Below are 19047 nucleotides of genomic sequence, written 5' to 3'. Positions count from 1 at the left end.
TCTGACAACCTGCCCCCGAGTCCCAGCCAGCAGTGCAGTAGACTCAGGCAGGCTGCTTGCATGCCGTGGCCGGTGGCCCCACACTGCTCCCAGTAGTGACTGGCTGCTGGCACGTCTCTGTGCCCCCCTAGTGGGGAGGTGCGAGCCGGCTCCTCATGCTGCCCCTGCCCCTGGCAGCACATGAAGACCCACTGCCCCTCTCCCCCCAAGGAGTGCACAGACAAGTGCCAGCAGCAGGGCTAAGGCGGCTCCCTGTTCGCTCTGCCTCCTTCCATGCTGCTTTGCTCCTGGAAATGGCTGGCATGTGTCTGCAGTCCCTGGGAGGGAGGTGTGTCTCCATGTGCTGCCCTCACCCCAACTGCCAACTCTGCAGCTCCCATTGGCTGGGAACTGTGGCCAATGGGAGGTGTAGGGGCAGAGCCTGTGGGCAGTGGTGCACAGAACCCCTGCCCCATAGTTCCCCCTGCCTAGAAGCCACTGCCAGAGGGGTGTGTGTGCCGGTCACTTTGGGAAAGTAAGTGCTGCAAAGTAAGTGCTGCTCCCATCCTGCACCCCAACCTCCTGCCCTACTCCAAGCCTGCACCCAGTACCCAAACTTCCTCCCGGAGCCTGCCCCTAACACCCCGCCCCACAGCCCAATCAAGGTGCCTCCCTTTATTTTCATTTGCTTCCCGTTACTTATAATTATAGGAGGAGGATGAAGAGGGAAAAAAAAAAAAAAGAAAAATGGTGGTGAGGGTGGGGGGGGAGAAGAGAGAGTGTGTGTTTGTTTGTTCTTGGGTGGGTCCTGGGGTGGGGGGAATGAAGCTACACACAAGGGTTCCGCTAACTCTAAATCTGCCACTGTCAGTTGGTGTAAATCAGTATTGTTCCATTGGCTTCAGTGGAATGATGCTGATTTACATAAGCTGAGGAAATGGCACTGAATGTTTAGTCTGATATATTAGGGACCACCTGCAAATACCACTGTTCCCTTTCCCCACCGTAAGCATGACATTCACACTGACTTCTCCTTCCAGCCCTCTACCCTTATCCACCCCCAAATCCAAAAACAAAGCCCCTACCCCAGGGAAAGCATATACTCTAAAAAGTAAAAGGTACCCTGAAATCCTCAAGGGACTTCACTTGCTATTGACTTTTACATGGAAGGCACTCAGATACTGCACCGATGGGAGGCAGTATAAAGCCCTTATAGACAGATAATGATCCGGCTTTTAACTTTTATTCTGTTCAACTTCTCTAAACTGTTTACACTGGGGTTTTTTTTAACTGCAGTCTGTTTTGTAACAGGAATTGTGTCCTTGGAGAGCTTCAGTAGCTCCAATAATAACTCAGTCTCATTATCCTCTTATTGCCCAAGAAAAGCAATTTGGAAAGATTTATGAAGCAATTGGAGCCGAACAGTATTATTCCAACAGTGCCCCTGCGCCAGGCTCTCTAACCCCTGGTCTCTTGCTTCTGGAGAGCAGATTAGGATCTGTTGCTTGCTGCCCAAAAGTTTAGAATGCATTCAAACTGGGTGGCCTGCAAGTGACTTCCTACCCAATCTGTTCAACAGCTTAGCCAGAAGTCCTCACCTGTAACACACATTGGGAATGTTTGCTTATAGCCGAGGGAGGTGACCTTCTCACACTCTGCCAGTGAGAGGGGGGAGCGAACGCTGTGGCTGGCCCGGGCACCTTGAGATTTCCCACCTCTTCCCCTGCAAATATTGCAAATTTAGTTTAGTATTTTGTGGGTGAAGCAAGGTGGGGTTACTCGTCGTTACTATGGGTCTGATTTTCCTTACTCAGACATCTGTAGGTCAGGCATAGCTGCATGGAAGTCAGGGGAGTCGCAAGATCAAATTGTTGTAAGAGGAGATTAAGGCATCATATAAATATAAACCCAGGGCCTGGCAAAGCATTTCCCTGGAATTCTCAGACCTGATTCTGATCTGTGAGTTTGCAACCATGTGAGTGCACCATCCTTGTAATTACATCCCTTTAAATGTATATTGAAGCAGCTTTTGTGGATAGACAAGTCCTACACAATGTAAATCAGGAGTGCTGAAGTCAGTGGAGATACATGGAGTAAAAAAAACCAAACCGTGCAAATGCAAACAAAATCGGGCTTATTGGGTAAAATTTTCTAAATTGCCTACATGAAAGTCAACAGGAATTAGGCTCCTAACTCACTTGGAAGCTTTTAAGAATTAGACCCAGAGTGTTTTTAAGACTAAGCTGTGTGACAGTGTAACTGATCGCTTATGCCTTTGATCTGAAGTAATAGCTTTACTGTTACTGCTATGTCACAGTACACCACTTCCATAGTGCTTGATCTGCCAGGTCCTTGGATAAGTCTGTTGGGCTGTTGCCCGTGTGTGTGTGGTGGGTACTTGTGAGTGAATGGAAAGCAAAGTGTTAGGTGTGGTCTTCTGCACTGAGCAGCAGTGAGCCTCAGTTCCCTCTGTTTTTAATGCATGAGAGACTGGTGCTCAGTTACTACAGTGGCGAAGGCCATACAAGTGCCTAGGGATGTTGGAGTACAGGGTTACAATGGAGCAGGCTGTGGCGGAAGAATGGGATTGTCTGACAAACAGGGGCATGACCCTATTTGTCATCTTACTATTTCTCTCCCTCTTCAGCCTCCTGCTGTTGGGCAGCAGTGACTTAGTGGGTGTGGGCACAGTGCTCTTGTTGTAGAAATGGGTGTCCTGCTCACCTTAAGCTTGTATATGCAGCGCTCCTCACCTGTGCTGCACAGGACTAATCTTGTAGGGCTTACACCCGCCCCCTCCAGTGTAATGCAAATAATAACCAATCGACTAATTAGTCATAAGTGAACCCTGAATAATAGAACAGCCATTGTCAGCTGTGTCTGCTTCTGCCAAGGCTGAATCAGCCCCAAGTATATATGCACACAGACCAAATTCTGCTCACTGCAGGCTTATTGATTTTAATGGGACTGTTTGGTCCCTATGCCTATCATTTTAATAGAACCAAACATTAAAAACATAGTGCAAGGTTCATCCTTGCTGTAAATCCACTAACGTCCATGGTAGCCAGGTTTCCAGATTCCCAATCCAGTTCCTAATCACTGGACTACACTGCTCCCCAACTCACTCCTTGTAGTTGCAGGGCTATAATAATTCAACTCTATCCAAGCATAGGCATGATTATAATATGGTGCTTTGCTAGGTTTCACCCCAGGACCAACCTTTACCAGCCCTCAGTGGTTACAAGTGTAAAAGAAAACTTTGAATGCCAGGGAGTTCAGCACAAACTACAGAGGAGCAACAGAAACAGCAGGATTTCATGAGATTCTCTCTTCTCATTTTGGCTGTGGGAGTGCCCCTGTGTGGACACTTGGTGTATTGTGCTACATTCTAGCACTGGTGGAAATCTTCACGTGTGTGTGTGTGTGTGTGTGATGTCTGGCTGGCTTTTCAGATGTCTTAATACATGATTTGTGGTTTAGACCAGGTTTTTGAAGGGGAATGGAAAACAAGATAGATTTAAAGGGAAGGGAAATGTAATGCTCTCCCAAATTGCAAGTCATTCTACAGAACAGTGCAGCATTTGGCTGTGGGCTGAGTATATTTTAAATAAGCCAAGAATTCTAAAAGGGGGGTGGGGTGCTTTTGAATGAATTGTTGCCAGCAGACACCAATATTGTAAAGAGGCTGACCCTGCAGGCATCAAGCTCACAAAACTCTCCTGGCTTGTGTATGTGTCTGTCCATCATAAGGGATTTGCATTGTGCAGAGAGTGTGATCCTGCAGAGGCTTTGTCAAGGTTCCTTCCCCACTCTGAACTTTAAGGTACAAATGTGGAGACCTGCATGGACACTTCTAAGCTTAATTACTAGCTTAGATCTGGTAACTCTGCCACCATCCAGAAATTTCAGTGTCTGGAGCACTTCCTGTCCCCTCAAAACTCTCCCCTCCCTGGGTGGCCTTGAGGGACTTCACCAATTCCCTGGTGAACACAGATCGAAACCCCTTGGATCTTAAAACAAGGAGAAATTAACCATCCCGCCTCCTTTCCCCCCTCAATCCCTGGTGAGTCCAGAGCCAATCCCCTTGGATCTTAAAACAAGGAAAAATCAATCAGGTTCTTAAAAAGAAAGCTTTTAATTAAAGAAGAAAGGTAAAAATCATCTCTGTAAAATCAGGATGGAAAATACTTTACAGGGTAATCAAATTCGTATAGCCCAGAGGAACCCCCTCTAGCCTTAGATTCAAAGTTACAGCAAACAGAGGTAAAATCCTCTCAGCAAAAAAGGACATTTACAAGTTGAGAAAACAAAACTAATCCGCCTTGCCTGGCTGTTACTTACAATTTTGAAACATGAAAGACTGATTCAGAAAGGTTTGGAGAGCCTGGATGTACGTTTGGTCCCTCTTAGTCCCAAGAGCGAACAACAACAAAAACAAAGAGCACAAACAAAGACTTCCCTCCACCAAGATTTGAAAGTATCTTGTCTCCTTATTGGTCCTTTGGTCAGGTGTCAGCCAGGTTCACTGAGCTTCTTAACCCTTTACAGGTAAAAGAGGCATTAACCCTTAACTACCTGTTTATGACAGCTTTATATAGTTGATTCTATTTTGCATTGCTCCTGTGAGTAAGGCTCGCATGGTAATACCTGTAGTTTTGCTACAGGCTCTAAAATAAGCTCAGCCTGGCATTGTTTGTGATTGATTGACAGTTGACAGCAGATGATGTCTGCCTTCCCTAGGCATTGCCAAAAGCCTTCAAAATGCCTGTCTGTCTCTCTTCCCCCCAACACACACCTATGTGTTCTCCCTCCTCCCCCCACCCCAAGAGAGACTAGGTGGATGTTGCATTGGGATTTCAGTAAAGTTAATGGAGTGGCCCCACCTCCTTCAAGCTGCGCATGCCTGTCAATGCATTTTACTCTACTAAAGCACTTTCAGCCATCTGGGATGGATGCATCACAGAAGAAGCGTTGAGTGCCCAATCCTGCAACCTTGACTCATCCAGGTAGCCCTACTTACTCCATGCCCCTAGCCCACTGCTCAGGTGAAACTCTTATCATGTCTCAAGTTCCATTATTTCCCATAAGGGTTTGCCCAGTGCATCTTCCTGCAGGTCATTTGTGAATATCCCTATATATTATTTATTCTCTGGGTATTTTGCCACTTGGTTAGTTTTACTTCCTCCTCCACAGCTAAAAACCTGTTTAGCAGTCTTCAAGGTGGGGCAAGGAATTATAGGTGGAATTCATAAAGGTATTCAGGCACTTAATTCCGATTAAAATAATACCTTTTGAAATCAATGGGAGTTAGGTGCCTAAATACCTTGGTGAATCCCACCTTAACAGTTAGCGGAGCCTAGGGCAGCTGGCCTGTCTCTCAGCTCAGGAAGGAGTGACAACAAACCCAATGTATTTTAAGCCCCTTCCTTCGGGGCACAGTTTTATTCTTCGCACGAATTTCCACAAACAAAGCAGGCTGCCAGGACCCAGAGGCCTTTCCCCTTGCATCTCTTCCCACTGGTCCAAGGCTTGCCAGACAGGAGCTAACTTTCTTGCAGCTCTTTCCAACTCTACTTTCTCAGCCTTTTGTAGAGAACACCTGACCCTTTCCCTGGAGGGTATCCTAATCAAACAGAGCTGGCTGGTCTCCGACTGCCTGGGAGACAGGCAGACCATCCTGTTACTCCTCCTTACTGCAGTTTCTGTTGCACAGATCCAATAAAGTATTTCCTCTCCTAACTTCCACTGGAGTTAGGAGCCTACATACCTTTGAGGATCTGGGGCTCAGTGTCTTGAGAGAGCATTTTGGCGAGAGAGTGACCCCTAGAGATTGAATGCAAGAACCTGGAATTGGTACTTATGTCTCAGCTCTCGCTGTGTTGGTCCCAGTCACACGAACCTGGGTGACAAAGGTCAACACCGCACCACATGACAGAGGTCAACATCCGCTGATTCCAGTGGCTACTGTTACAGTTGTTAGCATGTCATGGCTGTTTGGTGGTCTCTGTGAAATAAGTTTGGTAGGTTTCAGTTTTGTTTTGTAGATCAACAGAGGGCTTCTTTCATTCCCCAGGGCTGCTAATCAATCACCTATCACCAGTGCTAAATTCACAGCACATTAAAAAAGTAAATAAACTGTTGTAGCTTAGTGGCCTAAGAAGCAGAGTGACCAGACAGCAAGTGTGAAAAATCAGGACGAGGGTGGGGGTAATAGGAGCCTGCATAAGACAAAGCCCAGAATATCAGGACTGTCCTTATAAAATTGGGACATCTGTCACCCTACCTAAGAAGAGGCACAACAGTCAAAGCCCAAAGAACCAATCACACTTGAATGACAGGGTGGAAAAATCATATTTTTAATTGTAAGAAGAATCCAAAATAGCAAACGCAAACAAGCATCAGCAAGCAATGGTACTGTCAGAGATGCACTTGATGCCTGGGTAGAATGCTGGTAGGGGTACCAGAAATGTAGAGCCAGTTCGGATTAGAGAATGCAATTCAAGAGCTTGCAGTTTTTTCTAGAGATGCAGGAAGACTTTAAAGGAAAAAGGAGCAATTGCTCTTTCATACTGTTTCATTCAGTTGAAACAACAACAGAGGAGCATCAGTGAAGCTGTATGAAAAGGGCTACATCCCCAGCTGGTATAAATTGGTGTAGTGCCGTTGACTGGAATCAGTGCTGATTTACACCAGCTGAGGATCTGGCCCAGTATCACGAATCCATGGCACAGCAGCAGTGACCAAACACAACACAGAATGTAAATGTGGGCTGTGACCCACTATTGATTTTTCTTCAAACCTACCCATTGAGATATTTCTCTGAGGGCTTCTCCACAAAAACAGGTAGTTCCCAGGAAACTGGGGTGTTAATCTACTCCGCACTAGCAGTCACACACTAAGTGCCTGTGTGGACCATGGTGCCACACACTAACCCTTCCCTAGCGTGCTTTCATCTACCCAGCTTTGAAATTAGCAGTTCCCTAGTGCGCTTTGAACGACCCTAATGTGCAGCAGCAGGGTCCATGCTGGTGCAGGGTAGAATTCACCTCAGCTTGTCATTAGCTTTATTTGTGTAGACAAGCCCTTAAGTACTTATACGAGCCTGTCCTATCCAAGTGACTCTAAATCTTTAATGTCTTTATCCTCACTACACTGCTGGGAGATAGCAAAGTGTTATCATCCTCTCAGTTTATGGATGGCGAAATGGTGGCACACGTAGGTTAAGTGTCTTGCCCAAAGTCACCTAGGACATCTTTGGCAGAGCATAGGACTCCCAAGTCCTAGGCTATAGCTCGAACCACCGAACTGTTCTCCCCTTTAAAAATCAGAACAAAAGATTATTTATGTTGACTCTATTTATTATATTAATATGAATAATAAGATAGCTAGAGTGACAGTAGCAAGGATAAAACCATAGAAGGGTTAACTCTTCTGCTTCTGGGTATACTAAATATCTGAGATTAAGAAGAAACTTCCCCTGTAGAATTAATAACTGCCCATTATAGGAGTTTTACACCTTAGCTATGAAGTACCTTGTACTGTTTGCTATAAGACACAGAACACAGGACTGCATGGAACAGTGGTTTGATCTGGCATGGTAATTCCTGTGTGTGTGTGTGTGTGTGTGTGTGTGTGTGTAAAATACTCTTGCATATTATCTATGGATATCAGGAAAAGAAATCGATATAATATATGACTAGTTCAGTATCGCCAACCCTGAGCACTCAAAAATCATGGTATTTTTAAAAGAATACATTCTGGATGATGTTTTACTTGCCTTTTGGTTTTTGAGCTTTTGGGATTCATGTTTTCAGACTTTTCTCTGCATTAGCAATTTATATTTTTAAATGAAAGCTAAGCCTCTCCTGCAGTGATCTGACTCTTGGAGCTGAGACATTAAGAAAAACCCCAAGTATTGCAAAACATGTGATTAAAACTATAAGAGTTGGCAATGCTGTTGGTTGCATTGATCATGTTTTGCCTAGCGTTCCTAAATGCCAGGAGCCTGTCACTTCTCCGGATTTTGCTAGGGCTGGAGCGGAGACCCAACGCAGATGTGATCTCAAAGGTCCCAGAATGAGCTTGGATTGAATGGGGGAAGAGTCAGCATGTCTGCAGCTTTACTGATTTATCTACCTGGCCTACATGGCACCTCAAGCCCTGGGACAGGCAGGAAAGTGAACCGCACTATCTCTTGGGGGGGATTATTTTGTTTGGATGTCAATTACATCCCATTTGGGAAGTGAACAAACACTAAAGAGTGATGGGGTTGAGCAGGAGTGGAGATAAAAGCCTAATTGCCTCCTGAAAGAGTCTCTCCAGCAAATACTTCAAGGATAAGTTGTCAAGAAGGGGGCTGAAAGGGAGGTAGCAGCGTCGGGTGGAGAGAGAGTTCTCACTGAGGGAGATGAACCAGCAGGGGGTGAGCTTGAGGGGACCTGTTGTCTACCCTTATAGGGATGTGGCATGAGGAGTTGCAAGGGGGTTGTGAGGATAATTTAGGGGGTTCTTCATAACCTGAGTGAGAGTTCTGGGGGCAGATGGTTCCCTTGGATAGACATTTTCAGTCTAATTTTTCATAGGATGCTGAGCACCAGCAACTCCAATTGAGTTAATTAGGACCGTGGGTACAAAGGTCCTCTGAAAACCCACCCACTTAGGGCCAGATTCTCAAGACGCATCTGCACTAGAGCTGGTGGGAAACTGTTTTCCCATCCTGGGAAAATATTTGAGATTTTTGAAAAATGTTCCTGTTCCAGCTTGGGGGACGCAGTCGAAATCTTGAATTTGTTTTTACAAACTGACAAATGAGACATTTTTAGTCAATGGAAGCATTTTGTTTCCATCATTTCTAAACATTTCATTTCACATTTGACCATTTTAAACTTCTTTTTTTTACACTGTAATTAGCTCAAAGTTCAAAATAAAAAGTCATTTTGATCTGGAAAACTGGAATTTTTTTATATGAAAATGTCAGAATGGGATTTGTTGACAATTTCAAATATTTTTTTCCCCAAAAAAAGTTTTTGAATTGAGACATTTATCAAAACTGACCCTTTCTTGTGAACAATTTCAGTGAATCAACATGTTTTGATGAGAAAACAGTTTGCCAAAGAAATCCCAACCAGCTCTACTCAGCACTTGGAGTGCTGACCCTTTTGAAAATCAGTCCCTCAGTGGAGTGCTGAGCAGTTGAAAAACTGGCCTGAAGTAAATGAACTGTGATATTGCTTTCTGTCTGTCTTTGGAAAAATAAAATAAAATAAAATAAAGAGGTTTCCAATCAATAAAGAGAGAGTTCACAAACTGCAAATCCAGGACTCTATACAAAATAAGATTTTTTGTTTCTTTTTTTTTTTTTTCTCTTTCCGTTTCCTTGGTCAGTTTAATAATCCCCTCTACTCACAATCACACACAATCATCTTGTAAACACAAGTAAAACTGCACAACCACACATTATCTCACTCATCCAGTTACAACTGTACAATCAAGTATGCTTTTGTTTTTATGCTTTTGTTTTTCTACAGTTAAATTTGTACTGCAGGTAGATCTTTTTAAGCCAGAAACTTATACAGATAGCATTTAAATTAGGAAGTATACTATTAGTTAACTTTCCTTTAACAGCTTTGCTTTGAAAACACAGAGGCTAGTCGTAACAAAAATCCTTAATTGTGTTTTTGTCTTAATATCCTCTGCTTTTCATTAGAAAATTACAAAAAAAATTTTGAAAATATTCATTCAAATAAAAAATATATATTTTGTATTCACTATCCAATAATCCCACTATTTTAGGGTAACAGATTTTACTAGCAATAATATTTTTGGAAACAGTAAATGTTAAATAAGCATTAGAAAATGTTCATGGAATGTAAATTTTAAACTCACAAAAGGGGAGCACTGGAAATCTGAATCCAAGTAACTCATCCAGTTAGGGAAGAGAAACAATACCAAGCAACCTAGTGTCCAATGAAAACTAATCGACAGAGCTCAAATTCCAAATGCTCCTAATTATCTGTTCATGAAGGATCTCTAGATCTAAAATTATTTAGAAAAACATATAGCAAATAATTTCAAATAACAAATATATCTGAGGAAGTTGGAAACTGAGTGTGAACAGCCTGTGAACAGGAAAAGAAGGGACCGTTTGTCTAATAAATATTTGCTATTTAATTATATTCACTCAACACTGAACTGAAACATTGTGTCCTTTCAATTAAGACTTTAATTGGGCTTTAGAACCAGGCAAGAGCTTAATTTGTAATGAGAAGTGCTGGGGCTCAAGCATTTTTATTTTATTTTTTACTTCATAACTGGTGCAGCAAGCCCAGGGGTGCTGGGTCAATGAACTGCCAGGTCTAGAGTTGCCCGGGCTCAGCCCTGGCAAGCCCTGGCATATATTAAGCACTGGATCAGGCACTAAGGATGGAGTTCTCTCCTGCCTTTGTGAATCTGAGTAAAGGGGCAGGAGTTCTCCATGGGTGAGTTGGAACAGCATCCAGGCTGTGAAATCCATTAATTTATTATTTTAATTATTTATGATCTTAGCATCTCCATCGCTCTGGGTGCTGTATGCACACATAGGAAGTCTCTGAACTGCTGCAGCGTTCTAGATTTCTGTCTGACCTCAGGTGGGAGGGATTTGCATGAGGGTTACATAGTCCAGCATTCGCTGGCCATGCACCATCCAGCTTCCTCTCCCTCCGACCGCCGACTGCCCTACTACTTCCAATGACTCCCCCGTGCAGCACACTTCCAGTGCGTACTGGGATTTCACAGCCCCTTTGTGGTGTGGGCTCTCCCCTTCTGTGCAGCAGAAATAGGCTCCAAATGGGTTTGGATGATTTAGATTTCATGATAAAATCTATTTGGACAGCTATGGCCCTGCTGCTACATAACATTACCATCAATTATCTGTATTACAGCAACACCTATGGTCCCGCTTGTGGTTGGGATCTCTATTGTAATAGGCACTACAATTTAATGATATTCTAAGGAAAATAGCACCGATTTGTTTCAAAGCAAGATTATATCAGCTCCATGGTGCTGTTCAGAAGCTGTTTTCAGGATGAAGAGATTGAGGCAGACCCAAAAATAATTTGGTATCACGTTTTGAAATCTCAGATTTTGAGGGAAAATAAAATGAGCCCAATTCTCTCATGTACACCAGTTTTACTATAGAATGACACTATTGTAAATGAAACCAGAGTTTAGCCCAGAGGGTAGAGTTTCTCATACACCTGTTTCTCACCATCCCTGGTAAGGGAACCCAGCAAGAATAAAACAGCTCACCCAAGTTATGGTGGTTGAGTCAGAGGATCTGGGTTTCTTTCATGGCATGTTGGTGACGTGCAGTGAAAGGTATATCTCACACCTGGTTTTCAAGTGCTGTCTTGTGCCCTAGGCTATGTCAGGCCACAACATGCAATGCTTTCCTTGGAAACTAACCTCTCAGTGATAGCAAATATGCTGTGCCAGAGGGCCTGGCAGAGAAGTTGCATGGTGTTACCTGACATATTTGGGATATATGCTATTCTTGGTAGCTACTGTCTATATCTAGGTAGTTATGTGGTCCCATCACTGTAATAGCTCAGTGTAATGTCTGGGATAATACATTGTGGGATAATCTTGTCTGTTTAGGACCATGTCTCTCAACACACACATGCTTCAGATAATTAATTTTCCAGTTAAAAGATGATCTTTGATTCTGCATTTGAAAGCTAGAAGGCATCTCTGAACGGCCTAGCTCTTGGATGAAGATTGGCTATGGGTCAGATCTCAGTGGGGCTACTCACATAAGTAAGGTGAGCAGAATTGGCCTCAAATTCATATTGAACACAGGCTGTATTGGCCATCTCTCGCTCTCGCTCTCTGTCTACTGGGGAACTCCCATTGATGTTAATGGCACCTGTGTGTAGACTAACACACCTTGCTTGTGATAGAAAAATGAATGGGTAAAATTATGCTCTGCAAAAAAAAAAAAAATTAGAAGTATGACAACTTCCTGTGTGAAATATTTTTTCCTTTATGAGAGTATCACCTTCCTCTGGACTTTAATTCCTCCTATTGCCACTCCAGTGTAGAGAAATACTAATCCTTTTACACAGTGTTTCTTTAATAATATAATAAATTTCAGTAAAACCATGTCGTTATTTAGTCATTGAAAAACATTTCTACAATAACAACCCAAATGATCAGTGTAGTTATTCACAACATATGTAATGCCCCTGAAAATGCCAGCACAGAAGTGATTCTTGGAAACAGTGTTCAGCTCTTCCAGATTTAATACTTAGGTAGTTCTTGTAACCTGCAAAGCACTTTATATATATATTGAGCCACATCCTTAGCTGTGTAAATCACCATCTCTCCATTGAAATCAATATAATTAAGCTGTTGGACACCAGCAGAAGATCTGACCCAGCAACTAATTAATTAACCCTCACAACTTTCCTGTGAAATAAAATAAACTTATTTTAGGTATGGGGAAGGGCAGCAGAGAGGTTAAAGAATGTGCCCAGGGTTGAAGAGAGAGTCAGTGTCTGAGATCAGAGCTCAGGAATTCCTGGCTTACAGAACTATGCTCAGGCCATTACTATGACCTTTCTCTCTCTTTCTGATAACTTGAGCATTTATTTCCAATTGCTGTGCTGAATCAGATTTCGTAGTAACTGCACATGTTTGGGTGGAGCAAGGGACAGGACAGTTTTTTTTAAGTGTGAACAATGTAATTGAAAAAAATGTGGTGGTTTTAATTTTTTTAATTGAAAAACATACACAAATGAAAAATGTGCACTAGGCAGGAATGAAGATAGGTATATCCGAACTTCATCGCAAAGGATAAACATTTTTTTAAAGGAATTAAATAACATGGTCAGTTGAAAACAAATGTGCAGAAATGTGTACAACCAGCACTTTCAAATTTGTCTTTAGGAAGGACACTAGGTTGGTTGGACTCGGATGATCACTACTGTTCTTGCATTCTGGAGAAGCAAATACCTTGGGGGTAGGGGTAGGAGGTAAAAGACAGAGGAGGGGCTGTATTTAAAAACACCCATGTTAAATAAATAAAGTGATCCATATCTTAGTCCCCAGGGATCAGCGCCTGAAAGCGCCAGAGCCCCCTTTTTTCTAACACAGCGTCTTTTAAAAGACAGTCTCCATGGGGCTGGACCGGGGCTTCTGATCCCCCTCCTGCCCTTGAGATGTTCAGCATCATCCAGGTGGTCAGTTTCAAGGGAGACATTTACCAAGCCCTGATCCCTGCTTGCAGAGTGGCTTGCAAGTGACCCTGCTGGGTCTGAGCAGCGCTGGAGACACTGAAGCTCATGTTCATGATGTGACTGGCTGGGGTGGTACTCGCGGGCCCCCCCGAGTAACTACCGCTGTAGTTTGCTCTGTATGGGCTATTGCTGTAACCGCTGTAGTAGGTGTTATAGGAGTAAGGGCTGAGCGTGACATTATAAGGGGCAGTGTAACCCTGTGAGCCCCCAAGGCACGGCTTGCCATCTCTGACTAGCACAGGGACCGCTACCCTCCTGGGAGGAAGGGGATGGGCCGAGAACTCCAGCGATTTATCTTGTCTTTGTCTCTTGCACTTGTATCTCCTGTTCTGGAACCAGATCTTGACTTGCGTGGGAGTGAGTTTCAGCAGGCTGGCGAGATGCTCCCGTTCCGGAGCCGAGAGGTACTTCTGCTGTTTAAACCGCCTTTCCAGCTCGAAAACTTGAGCTTGGGAAAACAAAACCCTGGGTTTCCGCCTCTGCCTTTGCTTGGGACGTTCGCACGGGTCGTCTTTCTTCTCCCGGGGCTCGAAACAGTCCGCGGCCAGAGATTTTCCTGCGAAACCCAAAGCAAAGGGAGACATTTTCAGCTCTGCCCCCAGAAGGGTTAGACATGTTTGGAGTGTTTTCCGGCCCTGGGTCAAAGAACTAATGCCGGGCTCCTGTGAAATTAGATTCATGATCGTTAAGCCTTTCGAAAAACGGGCTGAATTTCAAGTGAACGTCTTTGGGGGAAAAAAATCATCCCATGTTTCTGCCAAACAATGAAATTTCGATTCTCTTCATTGAATAAACAAAATTAGTTCGTCTTTCATCTACCAGCGCTGATCATTTCTGTCTGCCCTAACGTGATTATAATCAATAGGCCCGATCCAAAACTCATTAAATCAATGGGTTCCTTTCCATTGACTTAACAGACTTTGCATCAGATCTATGAAGGCTGGTGAGCTGTCATTAATTATTACTGTATCATTTATGTACATTCATTGGACCAAACCTCTCTCCAATTGAATTGCATAAATACTCCCGTCTATTCCACTGAGATTGATGGGTGAGGAAAGCAAAACAGGACCTGAACCACTGAAAATATCCCATGTGAACGATTCAGAGCAAATAAGCGTAGCCCAGTGTATACCTTGGTGTCTTTTATTACCTGAATATTTGTGCGTGTGTGTGTAGGCTATTTTTGTTTTAAATTTGACGCAAGAAACATGAAGCAATCTTCCAGTGAAGGAGGAAACACTATCAACTCCAGGAGACAATGCACATCAAAGCTTTGTTTTAATACGAAGATAGATCCTCTTCGCTTTAGAATCCTACTCACTGGGCGGCACCTGTTCCATTCCAGTTTGGTGTATTCACAGATCTCCCATGGACCCTGTGAGTACTCCCGGTGCTCCATTCCACATACCCACCCCGCCTCTCTTCCTAGTCATTTCCATATCTAGACGTCCGATCTTGCAAGCTCCTACTCACAGGCGTCACCTTTCTCCAGGGAGCAGACCTCTTGGCTTGAACGGGGACCATATGATTGATATGCACCAGTGTGGCAGAATCAGCCGCCACTTTACCTCATGTTTCCCACCAATGGGTTCTAATTTTCAGTGCAGTGTGCTGGTGGTTTCTGTCGCGAGATGTGCGCATGAAGCAGCGTAGGACACCAGACGTTTCGCAAGGAATAGGGATCCCATATAAATAACCCCTATGTGTATTCTTTTTCCTTTGCTCGTCCATACTTTGGTTCAGAGCGTCCCATGTTGTCTGAACTTCCCGCTTCTCCCTCCACCCCATTACACTTTAAAAGAAAACCGTTGTAGGTGATTCGAAAAAGAAAAACACGAGATGAACCTTATTGATTTGCTTGCTTAGATACTAATGCCGTTTGGGTGTTAGGAAAACGACCGGCGTTCCTATTCATTTGCGCTATAAAGTAGGAAGTTTTGGACTATGTTATGCAGAACAAAGATCTGATCAATGTGTATTGAAAATGCTGGCAGTTCGACTACGGCTTCCTAAACCTGCGTATAAAATACACTTGTTTGTTAACGAAGCACTGAGAATGATTCAGTAACAACAACAAAAAGATCAGTTTAGACTAAAATTTCGACCACGTCAAATCAATATTTAGCAGGTTACAACTATTCTCGCTATTCTAGTGTGATTTATGCTGCTAATGCGATCCTGCATGAAGGGGATTTATTTTAGGTTTCATTATTTAAAAATCATCTCATGGCATTGAAAATAACCACGTAGTGGGCTGTAATATTTTGAATTATTGTTTTTAATTACAATTGTGCACGTGTTAAATGACCGTCCAGTCATTTTTCATGTAATTGAGAATGTTGGAATGTTTCTGTTTTTAAAAGAATATTGTGTGTGTACATATTCAAACGCTTTGTATATGTGGTATACACCCATTCAAACGCTTTATATTTTATATATTAAAATAGTGTTAATGCATGTACACAATATATTATAGTGTTTGAATATATGAACACACGTACAGATTTTTTTCTCTATGTATTTAGTGAAATAATAAAACTGCTTCATATTTTAAATTATTTTCAGCTTATAACAATATTTTCCTTAGACGCTTAATAGGGCTAACTAGGAGTTGGAAGCTTGAACTATTAAATGCAAAGTTATATTATTTTTATTTCCATAAGAAGTATTTTTTTTTCAAATCAAAATACAGGTCATCCCCCCCCCCTCCCCAGTTTGACACTTCAGTGGTTACATTTGCCATTTTATAAAATTCCCCGTGCTGATGATTTAACTTTATGGACTTGTTACTTTGTGGCTGGTTTTATTTTTGAAACTTTTGGAGTAAAAAGTCATCAAAGAAAAAGCCACCTTCACAAAACATCAGTTGGAGGAAAAAATAAATGTTGAATGTTGGCCATTATTGTTTTAAAATTTTAAAACCCTTATATATTACTTAAATACCAGCTTTGTTCGTGCAGTCAAACGGGATCTAATTTGAAACGCAGTGTTTTTTGTTTTGTTTTTCACAAAAGAGACAATATTTTTACAACTTTCACGGTAGTAATTTTGTAACTGTATTCCCTGCCGGTGCGAAGTACCCGATTTCTTTTCTATTTATATGTATCCAAATGCTTTCCTATATTATGTGTGAAGTATACTTTGTGAAAGTATACGGTTGTGAAAATACCTTTACTGTATACATACCAGTGGCTTTTTCTTTCATTGTTTTACTTGTATCTCTTGTTTACTATAAGAACTTTTAAAACAATATAAGTGAATCTGAAGAGACTAGAATCCAGTTACATTTTGTTGATAAGTGATACAGAAGAATTTGAACAATTAAATTTGCATAAGGTTCTGTTAATATTTATCAACACCTGCATCACGTTATATATGTCTCACAAAGATATTTAATATGTATATTACAAATTCAAAATTGCAACCTCTCTGGCTACTCAAAAGTTTCATCCTGCCATTATATAAAATCCCAAATGAAATCACGTGGTATCTTAAGGTAAACAAATTATTGCATTGCAAGGGTCTTGTAGCCCAGATTTTTTCTCGCTCAGCGTTCCTTAACGATTTTTAATACAGATTTCTTGCGATGCACTAATATATGGCTTGATGATAATGAACCTGTGCAATCCCCTTGCCCCAGATTCTGTTATTAACCAATACTAAAATCCTATAGATAGCCTCATTTCGCTGGGAGAATATCTTGGAGAGGTAATTTTACTATGAAGTTCAATTCCAAACCTATGCACCTCTTTATGGGCTTAAGAATGGCCATACTAGGTCAGACCAGTGGTCCATCTAGCCTCATATCCTGCCTTCTGACAGTGGCCAATGCCTTCAGAGGGAATGAACAGAACAGGTGAATTATCCAGTGATCAACTCCTAGCTTATGGCAGTCAGAGGTTTGGGGACACCTAGATGGGGCTGCCTCCCCAATCATCTAGGCTAATAGCCGTGCACGGACCTATCCTCCATGAACTTCATCATTGATCCAAAGCCACTGAAGCCAATAGAAAGATTCCCATTGACGTCCATTGGTTTTGGATTAGTCCCCAAGTTTACAAGCTGGTGGTATCGCCCTCCCCTCCCATTGTTAACTTACTTAGGTCCATCTCTTCTTCTTCACCGGAGCTCCTCATGAGCTCATACTCCTCCTCACGCCTCCTGCAATTTCTGCCTTGATCGACTTCCATCTGGAAGGGAAGGGCCTCAGAATTGTAGGCAGCCTCTTGTTTCTTGTGCAGACAAGCAGGGGGTGGCTGCAGGGCCGGAGGCTCTTGCAGATCCTGGGGGAGGAATCCCCGAGGGTCCCCTCTCTGAGCGCTCTGCTGCTCCAGCTTTAAGATGTCTTTGACCGAGAAAGGGGTGGAAGTGATAGGACAGGGCAGCATCCTGCTCGGACTCCTGGGGGAAATGGAGAGGGAAAAATGTTGGAGCCCCTCCACGGTGTCCAATTCTGGGCCCCCTGAGATGGTGCGGGGGGGGAACGAATCCCCTGAGAGGAGCAAAATCAGGGCTCCCCGGACTGGAGGGTTGTGTGTCCTAGGACCCTAGTTCTTTAGCTCGCTGGGCTGCTTCTGACGTGCTCCCACGGGCTTAGGGTTACCTTGGAATTGTGAATGGGAAGGCTTCCTCCTAAAGGCCCATTGGTTCCTCCGGAGCCACGTGACTACCCTCTGCCTCTTATTTACCTCTTGACTGATACTGCAGAGTAAGGTATCACCCAGAGATCAATAAATATACATCGATATGGGGAGGAGGGAACGGGACATCCTGGCAGAGATAAACTGGAATGATTTCAGCCTTTCGTTTTCTGAACTCTTCCTTTGGGTGAATAGTTGATGGTGAGAGTGGGAACAGCAGTTGTTTTAGTTTTAGGAGATTAAAAAAAACCCACTGCAGGTGATATTCCTCGCTTTGTAGAGCACTGGTGGCCCAGGTTATATATTTCTAATAGACGCAGAGAGGGCACATTAAAAAACCATCCCCCTGCATACAGATGAAGACTATAAAATGTAATCTAACTGTTTAGCAGCAGGATTACTGATGAGTATATATTGTAATTAGTACAGCATGATGGTTAGGATTCATGATACGACCATGTGCTTCTGCCTAAAACAGCTGTGAAGCGAGCAATTGCATTATGCGTCCTACCTGCTACTTTACTAATTACAATATTACAAAGCATCGGTAATACTAGGCACTTACATAGACTTCCGTATTCTCAGTAGAGTTCTCCAATTATATGCAAGGCTGCATGGGTGAATATGTACATGCATTTATATCCATGTATACATGTAAGGGTGCACATAGGGATAGAATACATTAAAAAGTATGTAAAGATCGATGGAAGCAAGTGGCAAATATATTTGGAGAAAATATACTTACTGGGGAAAGGGGGAAAATGTTGGATTAGGGAAGTTAGTTAAATTTTTAGAGCAAATTTCTGATACCCTTGCGTGTGCAAGACTATGGAATCAATGTCAGTTACACATAGCCAGAGATTGATACGTTTCCAAACAGAACTGATTACATTGTAATGTGTTACCTACTTGTGATCTGATATTTAATACAATAGCTTCTGTTACCCAAATTTCCCGTGTTCAGCAGTAGCCATAACAATTAAAACAACAACTTGAAAAAGAAATTATTTCAGTATTTTAAAAAGAAAATGCCATAATCAGTACCTCCAAGGGGGGAGAAGAACAAAACCTACCAGAGTTTCGTGGCATTCTTTGCTTTGGTTGGTTGTATGTCAGTTTCAGACGTTTCTGCTATTGATAGTTTTCAG

The 19047-nt window shown here is 42.7% G+C and overlaps 1 protein-coding gene and 1 long non-coding RNA gene across 2 annotated transcripts in view; one reads left to right on the top strand and one right to left on the bottom strand.

Moving 5' to 3' along the window:
- The window catches only part of LOC116826022 (uncharacterized), a 60807-nt gene that overhangs the window by 9716 nt on the left and 32044 nt on the right, over positions 1–19047 (top strand). The gene's annotated exons all lie outside the window — the stretch shown is intronic.
- On the bottom strand, positions 13220–17647 carry NKX2-6 (NK2 homeobox 6). The gene is made up of 2 exons (XM_032782499.1): positions 17359–17647; positions 13220–13812 (listed from the first exon to the last, which is right to left on the bottom strand). The coding sequence occupies exons 1-2, from the start codon at positions 17645–17647 to the stop codon at positions 13220–13222; spliced, it is 882 nt and encodes a 293-aa protein (XP_032638390.1).

Source organism: Chelonoidis abingdonii, chromosome 2 (assembly GCF_003597395.2).
Source record: "Chelonoidis abingdonii isolate Lonesome George chromosome 2, CheloAbing_2.0, whole genome shotgun sequence".
Taxonomy (NCBI): Eukaryota; Metazoa; Chordata; order Testudines; family Testudinidae; genus Chelonoidis; species Chelonoidis abingdonii.
The sequence above is the reverse complement of the archived record's forward strand: the minus strand, read 5'-3'. Positions and strand labels throughout refer to the sequence as shown.